General features: G+C 39.7%; 1 protein-coding gene across 45 annotated transcripts in view; it reads left to right on the forward strand.

Moving 5' to 3' along the window:
* LOC147368975 (uncharacterized) overlaps positions 1-24271 on the forward strand; it is a 724353-nt gene that overhangs the window by 358294 nt on the left and 341788 nt on the right. For 12 of the 45 annotated variants that reach the window (XM_086410601.1, XM_086410600.1, XM_086410586.1 and 9 more), the window contains one exon: positions 11061-11143. The exons of 11 other annotated variants lie outside the window; for them this stretch is intronic. In XM_086410601.1, coding sequence (XP_086266727.1) covers positions 11061-11143 — 83 coding nt within the window. Of the gene's footprint in view, positions 1-3503; positions 3692-11060; positions 11172-16200; positions 17266-24271 lie in introns of those variants that run through there. 22 more of the 45 variants (XM_086410596.1, XM_086410599.1, XM_086410606.1 and 19 more) reach the window with 11 other exon arrangements.

The raw sequence follows: 24271 nt of genomic DNA on the forward strand, positions 1-24271 counted from the left end.
TCAGTCCACTACATTTCCATATTCCAGATACTTTGAACATGAGCTGGTATGAGAGACACTCAAGTAAATAACTATAACACAGTATAATCAGTGGTAGAAAACAGGCCTGGTAAATTGCTTTTGGAACACAGAGGTGTGGAAAATTGGGATGAAAGCATGTGGATGCCCGAAAGCCTTGTAAAAAAATTATATTTCAGGCTGAAATAGAACGATCAATTCTGGGCCTTGATAAAATGCAGTGTAAAAAATAGTTAAACATATCTGAAAATAAATATGGTTATTCTAAAGGTAGATAGTGAGTGAAATAAACTGGCACTAGAGAATGGTGGGGACTGTGGAGAAATAGAGAGTAAATGTAGGGACCAAGGGTATGATCAGATCTTAAGGGACCTAAGGGCACAATTTCACCCTCTCCGTTTAAATTTGACCAGAGTTGCCTGTGGGAACTGAGGTGAACTTTACTTTCTTTTGAACAGTGAGCTCTTGAGTGCTTTCTGCCACATACATTAAGACTTCCCTTCCTTCCTAATGTTTGTTTATTAAGTCTGGTCCAGCCTCTCTCCATTTCTTCTCTGGAGTATTATTAAATATATACCCCATTTGGCCAACTTCCTGTCTCTAGAATCCAGTCTATCTCTCTACTTTGTCATCCTTCCTGCAAGTCAGTTGTATCATGTCCATCTGCCCCAAATGACATTTGTTTTCATTACTAGTGTGAAAGCTCCTCAAGAGCACAAACCATGTGTTACTTTTGCTTCTGTTCCCACAGGTACTCGGTCATAAATGAACTGGGAAGAAAATACTTATTCAGTGTTCCACACTATCAGAGTCCAGTTTTATGGAAGGAAGCACATAAAACCTCAGTCCAAGATTTAGCTTCTGCTGTCAGTGGTGAAATGTCTCAGTTAATGATCATTCACGTGGGCATTAGGCAAATATGTGTGGGACTCCAGGAAAACCAATTCACTTGTCAGTATCTTCCTGATCTCTCTTCCTTCTGCTGTAGAGAGACTGCACCTTATTTCTTGGTCTGTCGATCTAGCAATATTTGAAGGAGACAAAGCTAAAATACCTCCACAGAACATCACCTAACTTGCAGTTGATGATAATCCAGTTCATAAGGCAGTATTAGGTAGACGGATGAACCAAAGTCCAGCACTTGGAGAGCATGGCTGCTTTTGTAATCCTTCTCAGTTTCTGTATCAGGGATCATGAATTCAAACATGAATAGCAAAAATGAGAAAAGTGGACTGATATGAGGCATAAGAGAATGGTGGGAACTGCAATATATTGGGGAGCAAGTGCCCCAGTAGGGACCACTGCCCTGCAGCTCCAGCTGGTTGTTGCCAATTGAGAATGTTGGGCCTAATATTGGCATGCTGGCAGATGTTCAAGTGTTTCAAGGGAAGAGAAAAATCTGCATTTTTCAGAGCCATTTCCAGATTTTCAAAACACACTGGGGAAGGAAAATAAAAATAGATGGCTCTTTTGCAACTTCCAAATAAAAATCAATGTGGTAAGTTGCCAATAACCTCCCTTGACCTTATTTAGTATGCTTAGAACTTTGAACAAGTGTGGGAGGGTTTTCAAACCTGATTTGCAACTTTTCCTGAAAGATCCCACCCCCCTCCCCCCGCCCTTTTCCAAATTGAAACCTTATGAATGCCCATTTGAAAAGAAGTGAGAAAGATGAAGCTTAATGGGCAATCAGAATTTTAAAAAATTGAACCTCAATATCATATCCAGGAAATTTGAAAGAGCAGTTCTGAAAGTGATTTTTCTTTACTTTTTAACAGATACAATCTGGTTCTCAATTGGCAAAATTGACTAATGGCTGCTGTATTAAGATGATTCTGGTGTTATAAGAGTTTTAAAATGACCTAAATGTCTCTTTAACTGTCATGGGTTCCCTATAGGGTAATGCCTTCTCCTCTCAATGAAGTCTTGGTAGACACTTCCAGGGGATGGATTCTGATTTTCTCAGCTATTTCCCTGTTCCTATGCTACCCAGCTACTTGATCTACCCTGTACTCTACAGAGGGCTTCCCAGAGGTTCAGTGGTAAGAATCTGCTTGCCAATGCAGGAGACACAGGAGACATGGGTTTGATCTCTAGGTCAGGAAGACCTCCTAGAGAAGGGAATAGCAACCCACTCCAGTATTCTTGCCTGGAAAATCATATGAACAGAGGAGCCTGGTGGGCTACAGCCCATGGGGTCACAAAGAGTCAGACACTGAGTAACTGAGTACACTCACATAGGCACATACTATATACATCATATATGTGCATTTCCATAGCATCACCCTTTCAACTTCAGGAGTTTTCTGTCACCCTGAAGCTCATCTAGGGTAAGTGAGCCATTAGGACCCCCTGGCCTGGTATGAAACCATAATTGTATAAATGCTAAGTGGGCACCATACTGACATGCCAAGCACCATGCAACATTTTCTCACTTAAAACAGCACAACAATCCCCTGGAGCAGGTAATACCATTACCACTTTCTAGGTGATTTCATAGGGGTGTACATATAACAGAGAAGGAGTAAACAACTCATGTAAGGGCACAGGGCTCACGTGTACCAGCAGTGGGACTGTCATAGTGTTGAAATTAGAAGCAGAGGATTTGCCTTCAGCTAGGATTGGGTTTGGAATCTGGCTTTCCTGAGTTACTTAACTTCTCTGAGACTCAGTTGTTTCTTCCCACTATGAGACCTAGTAAGTGCCCAACACATCATGATGGGAGTGTAATGGGTATGATTTAGCAAATCCTGTACTCCAGTATAAGAAATACCAATTATTTACTTTTCCCTAAAATCAAGCTAAATCTGGTGCTAGCCCACATTTTGATGATGGCAGAAAATTCCGTACCAGTCATTCTTAGGATTTCTTTCTCTTTTGCCCCAGGTTTGTAGAAGTGCCAAGGCTATTCTATTTGAGGAAACATGAATTCATGTCACTCACTTAAAGGGGGAATATATCATCACACACAAAAAATATGCAACCAGTGTGTAAAGAAACCAACTCAGTATAGCACCTCTAAAAGTAACTGTAGTTTTTAAGGGAGTTTACAGTCGTGAATTTGAGGGGGGAAAGTCTTGGCTCCTACACTGTGATTTTAATGTTAGTTGCAGCTTCTGAGAGAGCAACGGCTATGACCTTGCGTTTCCGTGACTATTCATTCCTCAGCAACTCAGACGCTTTATATTCTCCCATTTCCCAAGAAAATGTCATGATTTGTCATTGTGAAGTGGTCCCTAATGGACAGTTACATTTTCCTATCTTTCTATCAGTGTTCGGCTCCTTCTGAGCTCTTAGTTCATCTTGCTTTCCTGTTGCTATTAAGCTCTTCTGTTTCTGAGGCATTTAAAAATAGATGTGCATTTTTCTGTGTTTTCAGTGTGAAGGGCTCGTCTTCTTGACTCACTCTCACAATGAGTACAGCATCAAATATTCGTATGAACAGGTGTGCCTGCTGTATATCACCATTTTATTTTTGTCTCCAGGGTAAAGTGTCCAAAGAAACCACATGCCAAGAGTTACCCTGCAGGCTGATTCATCCACCTATGGCCCCCTTGGATTTGACATCCACAGTGAATGGCCTTACTTTGTTAGCCATGAACTTCTAAACTTGCTTGCCCTACGACATGAGTAACCTCCGGTGTGGTCTTCAGTCAAGACATGAGGTGAAACGGTGTGTTGTGTTAGTCCTTTCCTAAAAGTAGGTTAGTAAGCAAAGTCCTGTTGGTTTGTAATACTTGTTTTGCTTGTTTCGTTTTGATAGTGTGCCAGAAACTGGTCCATGGATTGTCTTTGCTGTCCATTGTCAAGTTGTAGGGAGGGAGTACTATAATAATGAGGTGTATGAGAGCATGCGGGTGTGTGTGTGTTCCTCCTGCTGGTGAATAATAAGATGAAAAGAAGCTGACCTGCTGATTCTCGTTTCCTCTATTGAAATATCACAGCTTAAAAAGCAAGCACGAAAAGAAACATCTTGTAGTAAAGAGGATTCTATTTACCTTAAATTCCTTTGATTTCAGACAAGAGGACAAAATAAGGTTACATATTGTAATCATCTGTGACAAATAATATAAACAAATCAAAGACTTGTTTCCTAAAGAGGCATATAGACTAGTTAAATAATGAATGTTAAAAACAAGTTACCCTTAATTTCTAGATATACAATAGGTAATAATATACATAATTTCTAAAGCTTCCGCAACTTAATGAATAAAATTTAGATTTGGGTTTTATACTGAATGGTATAACTAGAGAATGAGGGACAGGGATGGTTTGACTTTGTCCTATTGTGATTTTACGCAGAAATTACCAACTGAGCTGGGAAAAGAAATTCCAAATGTATACTGGTGAATTATAAAAGCACAAAATCCACAAAGATAAATACCAAAAAAATATGGATATTGTAAATTATTACTTTTATGTATACTCTAAAACACATTCTTTGTATTTAAGGAATGATCTCTACTTAAAAATTTGATTGGAGTTATAGCCCTACATGGGGCTTCCCTGGTGGCTCAGATGGTAAAGAATCTGCCTGCAATACAGGAGACCCAGGTTCTATCCCTGGGTCGGGAAGATCCCCTGGAGGGAGGGCATGGCAACCCACAGCAGTACTCTTGCTTGGAGAATCCATGGACAGAGGAGCCTGGCAGGCTATAGTCCACAGGGTCACAAAGAGTCAGAGATGACTGAAGTGACTTAGCACGCATGCACGTGCGCATAGCCACACCTACTTGCTTACACGCCGGCTGCACTAACACACACGCACATACACAGGCATGCATGCGCTCGCATACCTGAATACAAAGCTCTCACAGCACATTGGATAAGTAGGTCATAGCATTTATCTTCTGACTTTAAACCTTTCCAGTCAGCAGACTGATGCTTTTAGAAAAAATGGAAGCAGTTTTTGTATAAGTTGCATGTTTCCGTATCACCACCCCTCCTCAAAAAGAAGCACTGGGGATACCAGGAAAATTGTCAGCAAAATTGCCCTGAAGCTAAACAATTTAAGTTAAAACTCTGTGCCTTCCAATATGTTCAGATTGCGTGTCTTAGATTGTTCAGATTGTCTGTGGTTTAACTGAAGGGGAAGAGTGTTCAGTGAAATGTCTACTCAGTGATTCTATCAATTTAGAAGCAGGATCAAACAAGCGAATGAATCATGCAGCAAGTCTCATCCATTGGACAATGGGGCATCTTTCTGTGCGTAGTAAGACATCTGGAACCAAACCAGGTTTTGGTGGTTGAAAATGTCATTTAAGTAGATTCTTTTAACTTGTTCCTAAAAAAAAAAAAAAAAAAAATGTCACTGACAACTATTTGTCTTCTCAAAGACACTCCTTTCAAATATCCTATTCCGCCAGCCAAAGAATATATTTAATTTCAGAGAAAAGCCTTTCAGCGCCCTGAGAAATCCTTTTTGTTCAAAACTAATCAATTTTTGCTTTGTGCACAAAAGTAAAATACTTTGTCAAACTCTCTGCAGAAATCCTTTTAGCTATCTTAAAAAATACATTTGGTGCAGCCCTAGCTGATTTCTGTTATATGGGCAAAATTTTACTTTGTCAAATTATATTCTTTGGAAAGCCTTTCAGTGGACTTAAAAATCCATTTTGTGCAAAACAATAACCATGCATCAGCTCGGAGTGATTGCACAATAGTTACTTAGCTCGGCAAATGGCAGCAAGATGTCAGCTGCAATGAAAGACACACAGCCCAGGGCTTATCAGGGAACATACAGATGATTCACGTAACATCATAAATAAATAACGCTGACTTTTGTTGAGGTGGGTTTAACAGCAGAAGTTTCTTTACCAACCATATTATGTTTCACAGCAATGGTAGGAGGGAGGGACATACCTATGACAGTGACATGTGCTAAGATAAGGTACCAAGGTCACTTAACATTGTATTTGTGGGTGAAAAGGTAAAAAAGATCCTCTGCCCAATGATGGGGTGGAACTTAAAGTGTCATCAAAGTAATGACAGTCGTAAAGGGAATGAAATTTCTCAACCAAATGCCCAGAACAGCCACATCCTTCTTTGGCATTCTTGTCCTCTCATTGGCTAGCTCTGGTTGAAGGAGATGCACGAAGGAAGAAAAAGATCTGGACCTGTAGAAAGATAGGGTGATAACAGAGATGGAGATCCTACTCTTATGCAATGCTAGTTCCTAACAGTATGGTGCTGCCCTCCATCACTCAACAAGGGCAATGACATAGGACACTATGCTCTGAGGACCCTAGGCTTGGCTTAATGTTTTGGTGGCACTGCCTTGAAATCCATAATAATTTGTACCTTTGTACAAGAGACCCTACATTTTTCATTTTTCTTGAGTGTCCTGAGAAGTATATAACTGGCCATCCCCAATCAAAGATAACCAAGTCTGCCTGTGACTTCATAGGTCCTAGGCTCTTTTGTCTTTATGGGTCCCTTCCCCCATAAAAGTCATATTTCGCTGCTCTGTTGGTATAAAGATGAATGTATTAGCATTTTCTTTGACCTAAAATTTCTTTTCTGATTTTGAAAGACATGAAAGCATTTTCATGAGCCCTAAAACTACCGTGGGCTCTGAGCTGTGTCTCCTGTGTTTGGTGGAGAGGTCAGCCCCTGGATCACAGTGAGTGTAGTTGGGATGTCACTGGCCCGTTGCCAAACCTGCCGTCAAGTTGATATGCGCTGGTGGAAACAGATGCTCCTAGATGTCAGTTTTGCCACAGAAAGATGGGCTCATATTCTCTGAGTATTTGCATTATGTGATTTGATTATGTGGCCCATGCTGCAACTAACAACTAAAAAAGAAGAGAAGCTTCCAGAGCCCTCAGACTTTTCTGTAAGAACCTCAAGTGTTCTAGAAGCTCAAGTGAGAATCATCTTTCCTCAGAACTGATTCAGTTTGTGGCAACCGTGACACACACTGTATAACCTTTCCCTGCTATCATTTTAGTGCCAGATGGGCAACTCAGGCACTAAACAAGGTGGCTGAGTGTTCAGAATTAATCTCCAGGCGACTCTACTGACTCCAGACACATTTATGTTGATATGTCTTATAACCCCAACCAAGGCAGCCGATGACTTCCTTTCACCTGTGGGAAACCAGGAAATGCCATTGTATGGTCCTGTGGGGACCCCAGCTGTCTGGGGTCATAGTCCATGTTCCATCTTCACTGTCCTCTGTCAAAAGTTTTCTATCCAGGTGGCTCTGATATCTGCCCACACACAGCATAAAACTATGAATGATGGGTTTCAATGAAACTTAATTTTCCTAGCTTGGTGTTTCTCAGTCCTAGCTATATACCAATATTACTAGAGAGAGAGAGAGAAAAAAAAAAATCAGATATCCTGGCCTCTCCTCTAAGCCTATTGAGTCTGGATATCCAGAGAAAGTATCTGGTCACTTGTGCTTTTATAAAGTTGCCCAGGTAGTGCTAATGTTTGGATTGATAACCTACATACACTTCCAACTGGTCAAGTGATGCAGGAATCACTTTTACAGCATTCCTGACCTTTCTTTGTTCTGCATTTGGGGAAAAACATCGTAATGAATAGATGTCAGATGTGATCACCCTTCTGGAAGATGGATATAGTAAAATATTATTTTCTGTCTCTTTGTTTCATATTATGTAACACTTAGGACTGTGGCATGGATTTCTACTGAATTTGAGAGCTATATTGGGATGGTTGATGAATGGCTCTACTGGTAAAGAACTTGTCTGCCAATACAGGAAGACATAAGAGGCCCGGGTTCAATCCCTGGGTTGGAAAGATCTCTTGGAGAAGGAAATGGCAACCCCCTCCAGTATTCTTGCCTGGAAAATCCCATGGACAGTGGAGCCAAGAAATTGTAATCCACAGGGTTGCACAGAGTCAGACACAACTGAAGCCACTTAGCATGATGAAAGTATAGGCTATGTGACGTGGGCACAATTTCAGAAGCTTTGGGGAGCACCTCAAATAGATCAGCACAGTTTTGGAGGGGCTGAACTGAGGTACACAATGAAAGACCTGTGTGACTGCCTTGGGGAGGACATGGAACACATATGAAGATGCTGTGGACAGAGAAAACCAAAAATGAATTTACACATGAGCCTGAAATAAAAACCAGGTTGGATAAACTCTTTAATACAGTCATTGATTTTTGATTGAGCTGTTTCTCAAAAAAAGCAACATTATACAGCTCTGTTTTAGGTGTAATGTTGTTGTCTGTTGTTTAGTTCCTAAGTCATGTCTGAATCCTTGGGAACCCATGGACTGCAGCCTGCCAGGCTCCTCCTCCATGGGATTTCCCAGACAAGAATACTGGGGTGAGTTACCATTTCCTTTTCCAGAGGATCTTCTTGACCCATGGATCAAACCCATGTCTCTTGCATTAGCAGGCAGATTCTTTACCAATCTGAGCCACCACTATGAAAATGAAAGTGAAAGTTGCTCAGTCGTGTCCGACTCTTTGTGACCCCATGGACTATACAGTCTATAGAATTCTCCAGGCCAGAATACTGGAGTGGGTAGCCTTTCCCTTCTCCAGGGGACCTTCCTGACCCAGGGATTGAACTGGGGTCTCCTGCATTGCAGGTGGATTCTTTACCAACTGAGCTATCAGGAAAGCCCCACCACTATGCTGTTGCTGCTGCTGCTGCTAAGTCGCTTCAGTCGTGTTCGACTCTGTGCGACCCTTTAGATGGCAGCCCACCAGGCTCCTCTGTCCCTGGGATTCTCCAGGCAAGAGTAGTGGAGTGGGTTGCCATTTCCTTCTCCAGATCTACTGTAAAGCCACTATCAGATCAGATCAGTCGCTCAGTCATGTCCGAGTCTTTGCGACCCCATGAATTGCAGCACACCAGGCCTCCCTGTCCATCACCAACTCCCGGAGTTCACTCAGACTCATGTCCATCGAGTCAGTGATGCCATCCAGCCATCTCATCCTTAATAAACGTTTTTTTGCATGAATCATGGTAGGTGAGCTCTTTGAGGTAGGTCATCTATGGTTACATCTTCTTTGTTAAATAATTGCCTTTCTTTATTTGCTCCCAAAGTTAAGAGAGATTATACAACTTCCTTTATAAATTTCATATTCATCATTTTTAAAATGGAAAATTGAAGTTTTCCCCTTTTGCAGTTTCTTTGAGATACCCCATGTTGGAACTTCTGAATGTAAGGAATTTCAAAGAAACTTATCGGACTTGAATTGGCTGCATAGCCAGGTTCATTCTTGCCATATTCTTCAGAAGGCTCTTTTAGCGTCAAAGAGGAAAGGAGTTTTAATGGTATAAAACGTTTTCAACATCATGTAAGATACCAAGAATGTTGGCTGCCCTACGAACAATCTTCGTCTTGAATTGCAAATGCAGACCCCATCATGAAATCCTGTAGATTGGAGTTTGTATCCAGTGTGTTTTGGACTTCAGTCCAAAGAGGGTAGAAATTCACAACCTAATTTATCAAGTTAATATTCCAAGAGTAGCTCACTTTAAAGACATCTGTCTCCTAGGTCAAGGTCTTAAATTCTTGGCCTGTTAAGTGCAACCTTCAATCCTGATGTGGTTATTTTTAATAATTACGAATCCTTTAGGGGTCTCTAGTGACCTTAATACTGCCCTGAACTTTTCTTTCCAAATTCTTCTGTTGTTCCCTAATCGTTGTATCTCAGCAGAGATGTCCTGTTGCATTTTTCAATTCTATGTCAGCAATGGCTCATTATACAAATACTTTAACATAATAAGAAAACTAACTTCAGTCACCAAAACATCCTAGGTTTTCACACATATCTGTTTATATATACAAGGTGTAAAATACTCATCATATAGATTTCTTCATACCCAGTTCACAGGTTCAAGTTTAGATTTTTCTGCTTAACTCCAGATCTCTATTTGCAGTATATTATGTAGAGTTAGGTAGTTAAGACAAGAGAGGATCATGTATTTATAACATAAGACCTTCTATTATGTTTAAATTATATGCTCACTCTTTTTTATAGTTCAAAAGAACATACGATGGATTTTTTGTTATCAGTCAATAAGAGTGGGGAGGTTTTATGCTTCCCCATTAGCAGATAACAGAGAAAGAACATATTTTGGAAGCAATAAAAAGTTTCTAAACACATGTGCTTTTCTGAAGGTGGTTTGGAATACGGTATTAGGTATTTCAATTTTGCTGGGCTTTGTCAGAAATAAATCACACCTTTAGTCATGGTCTGTGCCTCTACAATAGTTTTAGATCTCTAAGTGTAAGTGAATTTGATTTATTTTTCCTGTGTCCACTCAAATTATTCCATCCTATTAGTATTTATGGCAGCTAGATTGGAGAGTGTTTTATACCTGGGCCCTCCACTCTTTTCAGATTCCAGTTTTATTGTGGGTCTGTTAAAAGGTCACTTTAACCTCTCTGCGAAATGAAGAGCCTCAAGATGTATAGCTTTTCTGTCACTTTACCGATACACGTCAGTAAACATGCAGCTAGGCTTGTGCTGCGGGTAGTTTGTGAAAGAAAATCTGTCTTGATACAAAGGATGACATGATGAATAACCAAAACAGTGCTGAAGCTTCAAATCTAATCCTATAGGAAGTGTTATGATGGAGAGGCCTGGGCAGAAATCACATGATAATTTCTATGTAGAAAGCAACTGATGCTGGCTTTGCCTCCTTCTGCATGATATGGTGCTGAGTAATGTCCTCCAGCTTTGGAGGCCCTCAGGTTACAGCCAAACATTGATTATTTGTCAGATAATGCTATCAGACTTACAAAGACATCCACGGTGTTCCTGCAAGGAAATAAATGACTTCAACCTCCCTTCTGGTGAAAAAAAAAAAAAAAGGAAGAAAACGCTCACTTGCAATAAGCTCTCTGAGAGTCCACAATGGGTTGAATGTGGAATGTTTTGATAAAATTCCAAGTCCGTCGCCAATATTATTAAAATACATTTTCTCTGTGTCATGAGACATGATTGTTGTACTTCAGAATGTGGCTAGCAGAGACTTGAAATTTGTTAAGTGGGTACCCTGTGCTGATTGCTATGGTAATATCAGCTCATTCAATTCTCTTAGCAGCATGCAAGAATACTGTCCCATAATCCAGAGGAAGAAAGTGAGAGCCAGAGGTTTAATGACCTGTTCAAGGTCACCTGGACGTAAGTTTATGGTCCACAAAATCTATGGGTAGGTATGGTTTCTTGGGCCCCCAGCATCCTTGACATAGTGTCCTGTGATGACAAAGCGTTGGGGTGGCCTTTGCAGTTTCAAGCCTTATCCTTCATTTTGAGGGTTTTGAAGGTCTGAGTTGGGAGGATTTTCTCTGTAACTGGCCCAGTAGGGGTAAGTTCTAGTACTTTACATAGGATGGAAGAAATCTTGTAACGCCCTATAAAAAGAAGACATTCCTGTAAAAACAAATAAATAGCAAGCAGGGGTGTCTATTTATGATGGACTCTTTTCTCTCTTTAAAAGAGAGAGAATTTTCATCAATATGAAGCAAGGTCAAGTGTGCATTCTGGCTTTGCCCCTGATATTGATATAAGAGCAGAATAAGGACACTGATTTCCCTCCAAGCGTTAACAGGCTGCCTTTTTGGCGGTGCACTTCATGTTCACTTGCTTTAACAAGATTTACACAGTCCTAACTCACTTATGAAATGCTTCAAAAGCGTTTTCAGACAAAGATCTTCAAAAGCAAAGCGCATGTCTCAGCCCTCTGTCTGAAGCTGGCTGCACAGAGTTCACCGATTTAAATATGTGTGTGGAGTTAAAAGGAAACCATTCACTCTAATTTTTCTAGTTCTGATTTCTGCTCTATTGCTTTTATGGAATCCCTCACCCCAATTCTGTTAAAAAGTGATTTTGGGAAGTTTTACAGAGCACAATTTGAGAATGAATGGGTGTAGGGTTTTTCAGTGGACAGTGCAGGGTGGGGCAGAAAGAGAGAGTGGAATGTGGGTGTGGCCATGGAAGAATCTCTAAAAGGGATGGCTGGAAAGTTGTCCAGTCTTTCAAGCAATGGGTTAAATCTTGCTGGTAGCCCTGTAAAATGTGTTTACAGGTGGCAGAAATTAATTCCTGTGAACAGCAATCTGTAAATAAGCAGCTCTGAAGAGTAAGGGTAATGAAGCAAGTGAAAAATCATTTCTCTAAAGAAAAGCACTCGCTAAGCTCATTCAACCACTTAGCCATTGCAGTCAGCACTTTGGAGAGCCCTACACCAAGCTCTATTTGTTTTTCAACCAGAGAAATATATGAGAGAATTTATATGAACTGGAAGATTTTAAAATTTTTGATCTGAAGACATAAGATGAGAAAAAGAATGAGCCAAAGGAAAGGGAAATTGTCTTTTTGTTGGCACCTCACACTTCCACATTTCTAATTCACATTTCAGTGGTGAGAAATATTTCTTAGAGATGAAATATGTAGAAACTGGGAGGGGGAAAGAGCCAGGACTTGGATAATTTGCATACATTTAGCTCTATTAATATCATTAGGCGGGAGAACCAGTGACACTACAGCTGAAAGCTAGAGATGAAATAACCAGCGCTTTATCTCCTGTTGCCAAGGACTGCACAGTGAACTCTGCAGTGACCCAAATTTATTACAGAATAGTGTTCGTTGCTGCTGTACCAAGCACTCTGCTGCAATTACAGCATATTAGGCAGAGGGACAAATCTCAAGGGGAAATGCCTAGTCTTTTAATCAAGTAGTAGAAGAGTCAGGGTGCATAAAAATGACCCTATGAGAAGCATACACACATACATATATATATATATATATATATGCATGTATATATCTCCATCTGTACATGTGCATCTCTATCTGATAACAGTCCTCATTTTTCTCCCAGAAAATGTTTTTATTATATGCAAGAGTCATGAATGTACAGTACCATCACTCAATCTTTTCTTCAACACAGTCTGGTCTTTTTCTTCTATTATCATTCTTTAAAAACCTAGAAGCTCAAGAAAGTTGCACAAAATAAGACAAGCACTTGGAAGAATAATTATTATGTAATATTTTTGCCTTGCTTTTATTTTCCCAAGAAGTACTCCTTTATTTTCCTTATCTACATTTTTGTTTAAAACAATGAGATCTTCCCTGGTTTTCAGCACTTTGGTTGTCTCAGGTCAGGACAGACTCAATGACATCATTCTAAAGAACGTATTTTAGCATTTAGTGGAAACCAGCAAGCTCACGCCACAAGCATGCTGCACCTAACTCATTGATTAGTTGTAATGGATGGCAGGGAAACTTGTATAAAGGCAGAGCTAGAAGACACGATTAACGTGTTTTATCGAGAAATAAGCAATTGCTTTACGTAATTCCCTGAAATATGTTCCTAGAAAGGGGTTTAAGAATTATAAATTTAGATCACAAATAAATGGAGACAATGTAGTTAAAGTTTATCAAGAAACTCAGTGTAAAATAGTAGAAAGAGGAAAAGAATGAAAAAAGAAGCCATAAGGAGAAATGTGCAGACTGGAGAAAAGATACAGTTTAGGTCTGCACACACAAGCCATTGTGAAATATTACTAGTTGACTTTTGTTGTCATTGTGTATGTTTGGAATCATCTGTAGCCAACCATCATTTAAAATGGTGAAATTTATTTATGTGAAGAAATCAAAGGCTAAAAATAGAACATTCAGCTATTTTAAAGTTGCAGCTGTGGTAGTTTCCTGCTCATAACATTTCAGAACTCCTAGATATCTTTTTTACGGTAAAGGCTTTCACTATCTCAAAAAACTAGCTAAAATATATTTCATGTGAAAGACCCCTATTTGCATTCTGAGAAAATCATAATATAAATAAGGGAAACCCAGTATTCCCGTAGCATTGTGATTCTCTCCTAACTCTCATGAGATAATCTAGTAACTCTTGTGGTAAACACCTGTCTTTTTGATAAATACTCATTTTCAGTGGGAAGTGTTGTAACATGTTAAATGGTGATAAATTGAGGTCATATTGTCCTTGTGAATACCTCTGTCTCTCTCCCACACTCACATAATACAGAGGAGACACGCAGGAGGCCAAGCACAAATGGAGGTGTGTTTAAAGGTTTTGTTTATTTTATTACAATCACACTGCTAGGTGCTCCAAAATGTACCTGGGGTGTTAGGACCCAACACTTTGATGAAAGGTCAGTAATATGATTTTAAGCCCTTAACCAAAAGCAGCTCCATCAATATTTCCCTGCTCCAACGTATGGATTTCCACTTCTTGGACCTGCAATCAGAGGGAATTTACATCTCTCAATCTGGTCAATTTTTACTACCAGTTGTGCATGTCTGATTTTGTGAGGTACTAAACAACATATTGACAAATGAGATCGGTAGAACACCATTTTAGTAGTCGAGAGATTGTTTCTCTCCATAATTTATAAGCTCACCCTTTCCCACTTTACCCTTTCTGGAGTGTTCAATAAAGGCCTAGTGAGGTACATGGGAGAGCAGTGAGAGAAAATGAGATGTCACTGAGGTGGACAAGTCGGGGCTGCAGAGAGAACCTAAAAAGCACAATAGATTTTTCAAAGTGAGATCTATGATAGAATAAGGGAAGGTCCGGGGAGAGTATAAAATTAAATAAGACGGACTAAAAGAGATGGAAAGATCTGCAGAAAGGAAGCTGCCGACCCAGCAACTGGGAGACATTTTTCTCATCTCAGTGGAAGTGAGAAGTGGAGACAGGGCTATTACAGTAGAAAGAGAAAGACAAATGAAGCAATAGAAAAGGACATATATATACAAGTGTCCGTGAATAGTCCCCCAAGAAAGATAGCAAAGTCAAAAAGGATTCACCAATATATACACGCTGGGGAGTACATTATCATTAGTTAGCCTTTAAGGGGTTCTTTCTACTCAGAAGGAGCTTTTCTTTTTCTCAAGTGTAAACTGAAAAGGGAGCAATATAATTATCCAACCCCGTGCTCTAAGCTTCAGGGGGTCCCTTGGAGCCCAGCTCCACACCAGGTAGGATGTGAACGGCGCCCCTGAGGTCATGCTAAACCGGGAGTCAGGCTGGTTTTCCTAACCCTTCTTGATTGTTCTTGGTCCTTTTCAGAATTCATCCAGGCCTGTCCTCATTCTTGCATGTGAAAATAACATAGCCATCAAGTTTCACTCAAGTCGTATCTCCTCTGTGAGGTTTACTTACATTTTCTCCATCCCTTTTCTTTCAAAACTGGATGATCTTTCTTCCTCTGTTACACAGCAAAGGATCCATCCAAGGGTATAGAATTTCTGCAGGGAGGGCCTTAAAGGCAGCAGACTGGAATAGAGGGCAGGGGAGTGTATTAAAACTGTATGTGCATGGTACACATTTTTCTTTTACTGACATTGTGGGTTTTCAGGACAGGTTTTGGGATCGGTGGAGATTATGTAGAGGTTAAAGCTGCCCTGAGGTACCGTTTGGCAGCACCAGTTACCTTTCTTACTCTAGGTTTTATGCCCTGTAAAACGTATATAAAGGGCCTTTGAAGAACTGGGATGCCTTTTATCTTTTTAGCCTTCATAGCATGCAACAGAATGTAATGTCTTTTATTTTAGGAAGTGTTTGTTGAAAATAGAAAATAAATTGTGAACAAATACTGAAAACACGAATGTTCTGAAACATTTACACTTAGTGTGAAGCATGAAGTTTTTGGTCAAGTGAATTTTAAATCTGTTTTCTATTTTATTCTGTAATGTAACCCAAAATAGTGACTGAACTGAACTGAGCCTCCCAGCTCCTCGCTCTCATTTTAGGACATTGATAAAACCTGATTCTTAAAACCATTTCTTAAGCTGAACCTCGTAAGTTTTTAGGACCACATTTTGTTACATGGCCAGGAAACAAATGGACTGTGAAAAAATTCTTTCCATTGTAATCTGTGCGAAATTAAAGATGTGTAGAGACATGTCATCAACATATTTTATATCATGTTTAGTCAATCATTTCATTTCATTTTTCTACTGTTTTCGTGAGCTGTTTATAGATGAGTCCCCAAAATTTTAATGTTGAATCCCTCTGAAGTTGCATTTTCTTTCTGCCTCAATCTCTACTTTGTTTTTGGATTCAAATAATATTCCCAAGTCAATATTAAAGATTATATATATACTATGTGTTAAAATATAATTTCTATAAAGATTAACTCTCATCAGTTAGGAAAACTTATAATTTTCTGAAACCTTTATATGTAGAAAATTTGTCTTTTCCCATCTGTTTTTCACAGGAAATATGAAGTCTAGAGCCTGTGTACAAACTTTACTAATAACTGCTGACTTAACCAGGCTGAGTGGTATGGGTTTTTGCATCAAAAGAAAATGTATGCCCTGTAAATATCTGTCCAGCCTGTTAGTCTCACCTGGCATTCTCTCTGCCGCTGATGAAGAGAATTGCTACTTATTACACCAGCTGTGTTCATCAGGATCTTCCAGAGAAACAGAACCAGTAAGATATATGCTGCTGCTGCTAAGTTGCTTCAGTCGTGTCCAACTCTGTGCAACCCCATAGATGGCAGCCCACCAGGCTCCCCTATCCCTGGGATTCTCCAGGCAAGAACACTGGAGTGGGTTGCCATTTCCTTCTCCAACGTATGAAAGTGAAAAGTGAAGCCACTCAGTCGTGTCCGACTCTTAGCGACCCCATGGACTGCAGCCTACCATGCTCCTCTGCCCATGGGATTTTCCAGGCAAGAGTACTGGAGTGGGGTGCCATTGCCTTCTCCAGTAAGATATATAGAAATATCTAAAACCAGTGTTATAATGAGGGATTGGCTCACACGACTGTGGATGCAGAGAAGTCCCGCAGTCTGCTGTCTGCAAGCTGGAGGCCCAGGAAAGTGGATGGTGTGCTTCTCGTTCAGAGCCAAAGTGCCTGAGAACCAGGGGAGGCAATGGTGTAAGTCCAGCTTGAGTCCAAAGGAGTGATCATACCTCAGGGTAGAAGATGCAAGTCTCAGCTCAAGCGAAGAGAGCAACTTTGCCCTTTTTCCACCTTTTCGTTCTCTTTGGTCCTCATCAGATTAGAGGATACCAATCCGAGTTAGCGAGGATGGATCTTCTTTGCTTAGTCTACCGACTCAAATGTTAATCTCTTTCAGAAACACCTTCACAGACAAACTCAGAAATACTGTTTTAGAAAGTATCTGAGTTTCCTTAGCTCAGTTGAGTTGACATGTAAAATTAACCCCAGAAATAAGTCAAACATATGAAGCCAGAGTTGAATTTGTAGGTAGAAGTTCCAGCAGAGTGCTACCTGCCATTGCCATTAGCAAAGGAGGCATGGCTCTTTTATATATCTGAATCCTCAGGATAGAATCTCTTGATCCCATAGTTGAGAAATGCCAGGTTCCTCCTCTTTGCTCATCTCCTTAAGTGATAGGGATGTGTTTACCCCAGATTGCAGATCTGTGTTAACTGGAGCAGAACTTTTTGGAGGAGGAACTTTCATTGGCTCACTCTGCCTGCTCTAAATGGCCTTTGCTGCCCCACTATTGACTTTTATATTTTTCAATTGCAATTAGACTCAACATGCTCAGGGGTGATCCAAAAACAGCAGCCATTTTGTATCGTTCCTCACCCACATTCTGTTGTATTCTTCCTGTCCTGACTTCCTGAGTCCCTCACCCATTTAGGGTCATATATGTAAGATTCTACCTCTTTGCCGATCTTATCTCTCTTCCGATCTCTTACCGAATGTCTTAGCCTCCTTCTAGGACCGGACCTTGTATCTTGTATCTCTCTTTATCGCTTTTGTATCTCTCTTGTATCCAGAGATACTGGAGTCCTCTCTTTGAACATTGGCTCCATAGCCCATCACTATATTTCAGGTCACTTGTTTATAGTTTCTTTGCTGTACTTAGGCAATGCTTGATAATTCTTTGCTTGTTTCTTGCCTGTCTTACCCAGCCAAAATGTTAAGTATCATGAGTGTTTGGGTCTTATTTGTCTTGTTTTTTATCCTGTCTCCAGTGCCTCGAACAACTTGGCTCAGGAACTGTTTAGTGAGTGAATAAACCACATAATAGGAAAGAGTCAAGATGCTCCCGGTCTTTCTGCCCGGACTTTAGAGTTTTGACTTTCCAGATACCTTGGGGAACTGAACTTCATGGACTTGTGGTGCTAACAGCTTGTGTGAACACTGGCTGGAGGATTTAGTACTTATAAATGCCAAGACAAACCTCAAAGCTTCCACTGTCGGCTTAGCCTCAGCCAACTGGGTGGCTCTTATTCCAGGTTCCTTTCTAGTAGGGAATGTCTAGTCCAGGCTTAGCGATTAAATGACATTGATGCCATCACCTCATGGTGACTCTTACCAGATGACTCATGGAATTGCTCAGACAGAGGGAAGTTGAGAAACAAGTGCTCCAGAGCCTCCAGATCCAGTTCAAAATGCTAATTTTGAGTTACTGAGCCCTCAATATCTCAGATATCAATTCATGGCATGGCATATGGTCACAAGATGCTTATAAATAGCTTTATTATTCATTCAAATATTGCTCTCACTTGCTTGCCTAAAATTTCTGACTAAGAATTACATTCTTTCACATCAAAGGTCTATTCTGTTGCACATAAATGTGAAAATGCACACTCCAGCTATTATCAAGCATTTTTACCTTATTTTAAGGAATGTCAACATTTGAGAGAAAAAAGTGTGACAAGGCTAAGCTCTTAAGTGGAGAGGAAGATTGCTTATTATGGAAGAAAAGTGGGCCTGACTGAAACTTAAAAGTGTGTGTAGACCAACCAACCAACTTTCTTCACCTTCAGGCCTAGGACTGTGCACACATCTTGTATGTTAATTAACTTAGGTTTGGATTCCCTGGCCTTCCCTCATAGCTCAGTTGGTAAAGAATCCATCTGCAATGCAGGAGACCTCGGTTCGATTCCTGGGTTGGTAAGATCCCTTGGAGATGAGATAGGCTACCTACTCCCTTATTCTTGGACTTCCCTGGTGGCTCAGCTTGTAAAGAATCCACCTGCAATGTGAGAGACCTGGGTTTGATTCCTGGGTGGGAAGATCCCCTGGAGAAGGGAAAGGCTACCCTCGACAGTATTCTGGCCTGGAGAATTTCATGCACTGCATAGTCCATGGGGCTGCAAAGAGTTGGACATGACTGAGTGACTTTCACTTCACTTCACTTGGATTCCCCAATGTGCATTCCAAAAGAATACTGTTCCTGAAAGTTTTGCCTCAGAAAAAGGGGCTGTGAATGAAAATAAGTTTGGGAAACTTGGGTTATAGAAAAACAGATAGCTTGTTAAACCAGATTTAAAATCCATATTTCCTCACTGATTCACCTTGGTAGGAAAGGAGAGATTGGCTAATGTTTAGTAACATTCCATGGTTTTGTGTTCTCTGGAATATGCTGTGGAAAACACTGCTTCCTCAACTTCATAGACATATAAATCAGCTGGAGGGCTCCAGCTAACAGTTACCGCATTTCATCCATAAAGAACTCAAGAAGAAAGGAGATTTCTATGGAGGGACCTTGTCTGTGCATTTGTTCATCATAGTTTGGTCCAGTTCTTGTCTAATGACTTTCTACAAGCAGAACTGTAAAGAACTGAAAAACACATCTCTTTACATTGACATCTTACTTATTTTAATATATGCCATTCATTGCTCTACTTTTTATGCATTCTGATTGATATCCCTTTGAACTTTGGCCCTGAGGCAATTTAATCATGATTGGTTCAATTGTGTAAATCCAATAAACAAATCTTGGCCAAGATCCCTTGGCAGTATTATCCTGACATTTTTCTGAGTGTGTTTACAAAGCTTTTTTTTTTTTAAAACCTAGTCCTAGAGTCTTTGCTATGTGTTTTTTGAATTCAGAGAAACATACTACTTTACAGAAAAAGCATCTTAAATCACTTAAAGATCCTTCATTCCTAAAAATAACATATTTTTGATTGATTTTAAATCTCTAATTTCCTTCATATTTTTACCTTCAAACCAGTCTCAGCCAAGGCACAGGCCACAAGCAGTCAGTTCCTACCAATGAACCTAGCCGTTAAATGGAAATAAGACTATCAAACCTCATTTTTAGATCTCTTTTTCCAAAGGGTAATTTCTACATTTTTTACAATGTGTAAGTGTAACCTAGACTAGAAGAGTATTTTCTACTACCTTTAAATTGTTACTCTTATTTAAATGTAAAGCGTTCTTTATCCTTTTGGTTGATGCTACCACTGACCAAAATGCTAAGTGCTGCTCAGAATTGATCTACAATAAATTCTCAAACTAAACGACAGTGACATGATTATGCATCACCCCAGAGTACTATAAAAGCACAATTTGGGAGCTATATCTAAGATATACCTCTCCCTTAATTTTTCCTAGAAATTGTTAATATAGGTGGGAGATTTTATATTATAAATTAAGAAAGTTGAGGAAATTATCATTTTAATAGCTCTAATCTTACTTTTAAAAGGGAGAAAAATGGGCCACTTACGTGAATATAATTTCATTTCTCCAAGCTGTTTAAGATAGTTACTTTCATGTGAAATATTCACATCATCTTGTAAACTGATATACAAGAACTTAAGTTAAAATGTTTCCACTCCATATACTAATGTTCAGATTTGGTATTCATCCAAGAATTGGGCCCCTCATGATTATAGCATCTGTTTTTGTTTGGTTAATTTTATAATCTCAGATGTTTCTATAAATCCTGAATTAAAGAGAAAACTGCTGGGACCAATTTGTGTGGGTAGGCTAAATGTAATAGTCTACCATCATTGTGCAAGGATGTTTTGCTTTTTTTCTCCCCATGGCTTGTTATTACAGATATCACATTTTGGCAAATGCTTCCATGCTTTCAAAAAAAAAAAAGGAAAGTGAAACTGCACAGAAAATGGTCCACTTCATCTTGTCTCAGTTCTATTATGATGTTTGGGATTTAGGCTATTTTTGCCATTGAAAAGTTGGTAACAAATGAGTTGGCCACTTTTCGCTTGATCATAAAATTTTCTACAGACTTCATAGGTGTTTCTAGTTCCTTAAATTAGTTCAACAAACAAGCGCAAATGTGTCTCCAGTAGTGAAGAAACAGGATCAATGAAAAGGATGACAAGGGATGCAGAAATACTGTGTCGTTTTCTTCTTGTTGTATACTTCAAAGAAAATCAGTAACAATGAATGTGTGAAACTCTGTAAATAGGTCACCATTTTGTGTGTTTCCATATTGCTGGTCAGATTCTCACATCCTGGCTAATTAGGAACCCACATGGGATCTTTACAGATTTCTTTCCAACAACACAGTAATAAAGGGAGAGTTCCTTTTATTCTTTATTTGCTTTATGAAGAACTGAACAGGCAATGACTTCTTAAGCAGCTGTAAGATTGTAGTGAAATTAGGAAAGCCTAAAGTACATGGAAAATACGTTCATCCTTTTCAGGTTCCCTCCTTCAGGTTTTAAGGTACAACTTATAAGACAGTACCTGGAGCTTTTAACAAATATTTATTCATCATCGTTAGGATTTTTTTTTTTTTAATCTCATCTCTGAAGATAGTAGAACCACAAATAAAAAGCAGCCTTTCTGTCTACTGCTCCTTTGCTCTCTAGGTGAAATCCTCTTTGAGTTCTGCTCATTTGTAGATGAATGATTTGGGGACTCCACTGGAGGATTGATATTTTTAATTGAAGGCAAAAAAGCCTGCCAGTTCTATCTCTCAGATCATAATAATTTTTCTCAATAAAATGAAGTTATTTATCTAATTTTCATTTAGAAGACAATTGAACTTTTTCAAAATGGTTCTAGTTCTTTTATAAAAATTAATTGATGGCATTCATTTAAGTCTAACTTCTGAATTTTTAATTTTGGAACTAATTTTATGTGCTTTGGAGAGCATAGTTTCCTCTTTATTGAGGAATGTAATATAATTTCATTTATCATTTTAGCTCTGACGGATGTCCTTAAAATAATAAGTTATCCTTTATTAAGCTTTCCCCCACAAATTATTTGAATTTTGGTTATTTTAGATAAGCACTTGCCATTTTATTTAGGGAAAATTTTGTAGTCAGTTATTGGACATAGTGGAAAAAGAAATAAATAAACTGTAGAAGTAAGTAGCAAACCTGACTCCTAAACACTGTAAAGTAAGGAAGGGATGATACAAAGTTAGAGCTCTAGAGTATGAGACCTTCCATGATGTAGTTAATATCTATGAGCTCAATGATGAATCACAATAATGTTGAAGGGGTACTGCAAGGATTAAGTTAAAAAGTAGTATAACATGCCTAGTACTGCTGCTGCTGCTGCTAAGTCGCTTCAGTTGTGTCCGACTTTGTGCGACCCCATAGATGGCAGCCCACCAAGCTCTCCCATCCCTGGGATTCTCCAGGCAAGAACACTGGAGTGGGTTGCCATTGCCTTCTCCAATGCAGGAAAGTGAAAAGTGAAAGTGAAGTCGCTCAGTCCTGTCTGACTCTTCGCGACCCTATGGACTGCAGCCTACCAGGCTCCTCTGCCCATGGGAGTTTCCAGTACAGTGTCTGGAATAAATACTATACATCTAAAAATATATTTAAGGGCCTAGATCTGATAGATAGAGTGCCTGATGAACTATGGAACGAGGTTCGTGACATTGTACACGAGACAAGGATCAAGACCATCCCCATGGAAAAGAAATGCAAAAAAGCAAAATGGCTGTCTGGGGAGGCCTTACAAATAGCTGTGAAAAGAAGAGAAGCGAAAAGCAAAGGAGAAAAGGAAACATATAAACATCTGAATGCAGAGTTCCAAAGAATAGCAAGAAGAGATAAGAAAGCCTTCTTCAGCAATCAATGCAAAGAAATAGAGGAAAACAACAGAATGGGAAAGACTAGAGATCTCTTTAAGAAAATCAGAGATACCAAAGGAACATGTCATGCAAAGATGGGCTTGATAAAGGACAGAAATGGTATGGACCTAACAGAAGCAGAAGATATTAAGAAGAGGTGGCAAGAATACACAGAAGAACTGTACAAAAAAGAGCTTCACGACCCAGATAATCACGATGGTGTGATCACTGACCTAGAGCCAGACATCCTGGAATGTGAAGTCAAGTGGGCCTTAGAAAGCATCACTATGAACAAAGCTGGTGGAGGTGATGGAATTCCAGTTGAGCTATTTCAAATCCTGAAAGATGATGCTGTGAAAGGGCTGCACTCATTATGCCAGCAAATTTGGAAAACTCAGCAGTGGCCACAGGACTGGAAAAGGTCAGTTTTCATTCCAATCCCAAAGAAAGGCAATGCCAAAGAATGCTCCAACTACCGCACAATTGCACGCATCTCACACGCTAGTAAAGTAATGCTCAAAATTCTCCAAGCCAGGCTTCAGCAACACATGAACCGTGAACTTCCTGATGTTCAAGATAGTTTTAGAAAAGGCAGTGGAACCAGAGATCAAATTGCCAACATCCGCTGGATCGTGGAAAAAGCAAGAGAGTTGCAGAAAAACATCTATTTCTGCTTTATTGACTATGCCAAAGCCTTTGACTGTGTGGATCACAATAAACTGTGGAAAATTCTGAAAGAGATGGGAATACCAGACCACCTGACCTGCCTCTTGAGAAATTTGTATGCAGGTCAGGAGGCAACAGTTAGAACTGGACATGGAACAACAGACTGGTTCCAAATAGGAAAAGGAGTATGTCAAGGTTGTATATTGTCACCCTGCTTATTTAACTTATATGCAGAGTACATCATGAGAAATGCTGGACTAGAAGAAACACAAGCTGGAATCAAGATTGCTGGGAGAAATATCAATAACCTCAGATATGCAGATGACACCACCCTTATGGCAGAAAGTGAAGAGGAACTAAAAAACCTCTTGATAAAAGTGAAAGAGGAGAGTGAAAAAGTTGGCTTAAAGCTCAACATTCAGAAAGCGAGGATCATGGCATCCGGTCCCATCACTTCATGGGAAATAGATGGGGAAACAGTGGAAACAGTGTCAGACTTTATTTTTTTGGGCTCCAAAATCACTGCAGATGGTGACTGCAGCCATGAAATTAAAAGACGCTTACTCCTTGGAAGGAAAGTTATGATCAACCTAGATAGCATATTCAAAAACAGAGACATTACTTTGCCAACAAAGGTCCGTCTAGTCAAGGCTATGGTTTTTCCTGTGGTCATGTATGGATGTGAGAGTTGGACTGTGAAGAAGGCTGAGCGCCGAAGAATTGATGCTTTTGAACTGTGGTGTTGGAGAAGACTCTTGAGAGTCCCTTGGACTGCAAGGAGATCCAACCAGTCTATTCTGAAAGAGATCAGCCCTGGGATTTCTTTGGAAGGAATGGTGCTAAAGCT

This window comes from Bos grunniens, chromosome 7, assembly GCF_055505025.1.
Source record: "Bos grunniens cultivar Pamir isolate PY7600 chromosome 7, Bosgru_T2T1.0, whole genome shotgun sequence".
Classification (NCBI taxonomy): Eukaryota; Metazoa; Chordata; class Mammalia; order Artiodactyla; family Bovidae; genus Bos; species Bos grunniens.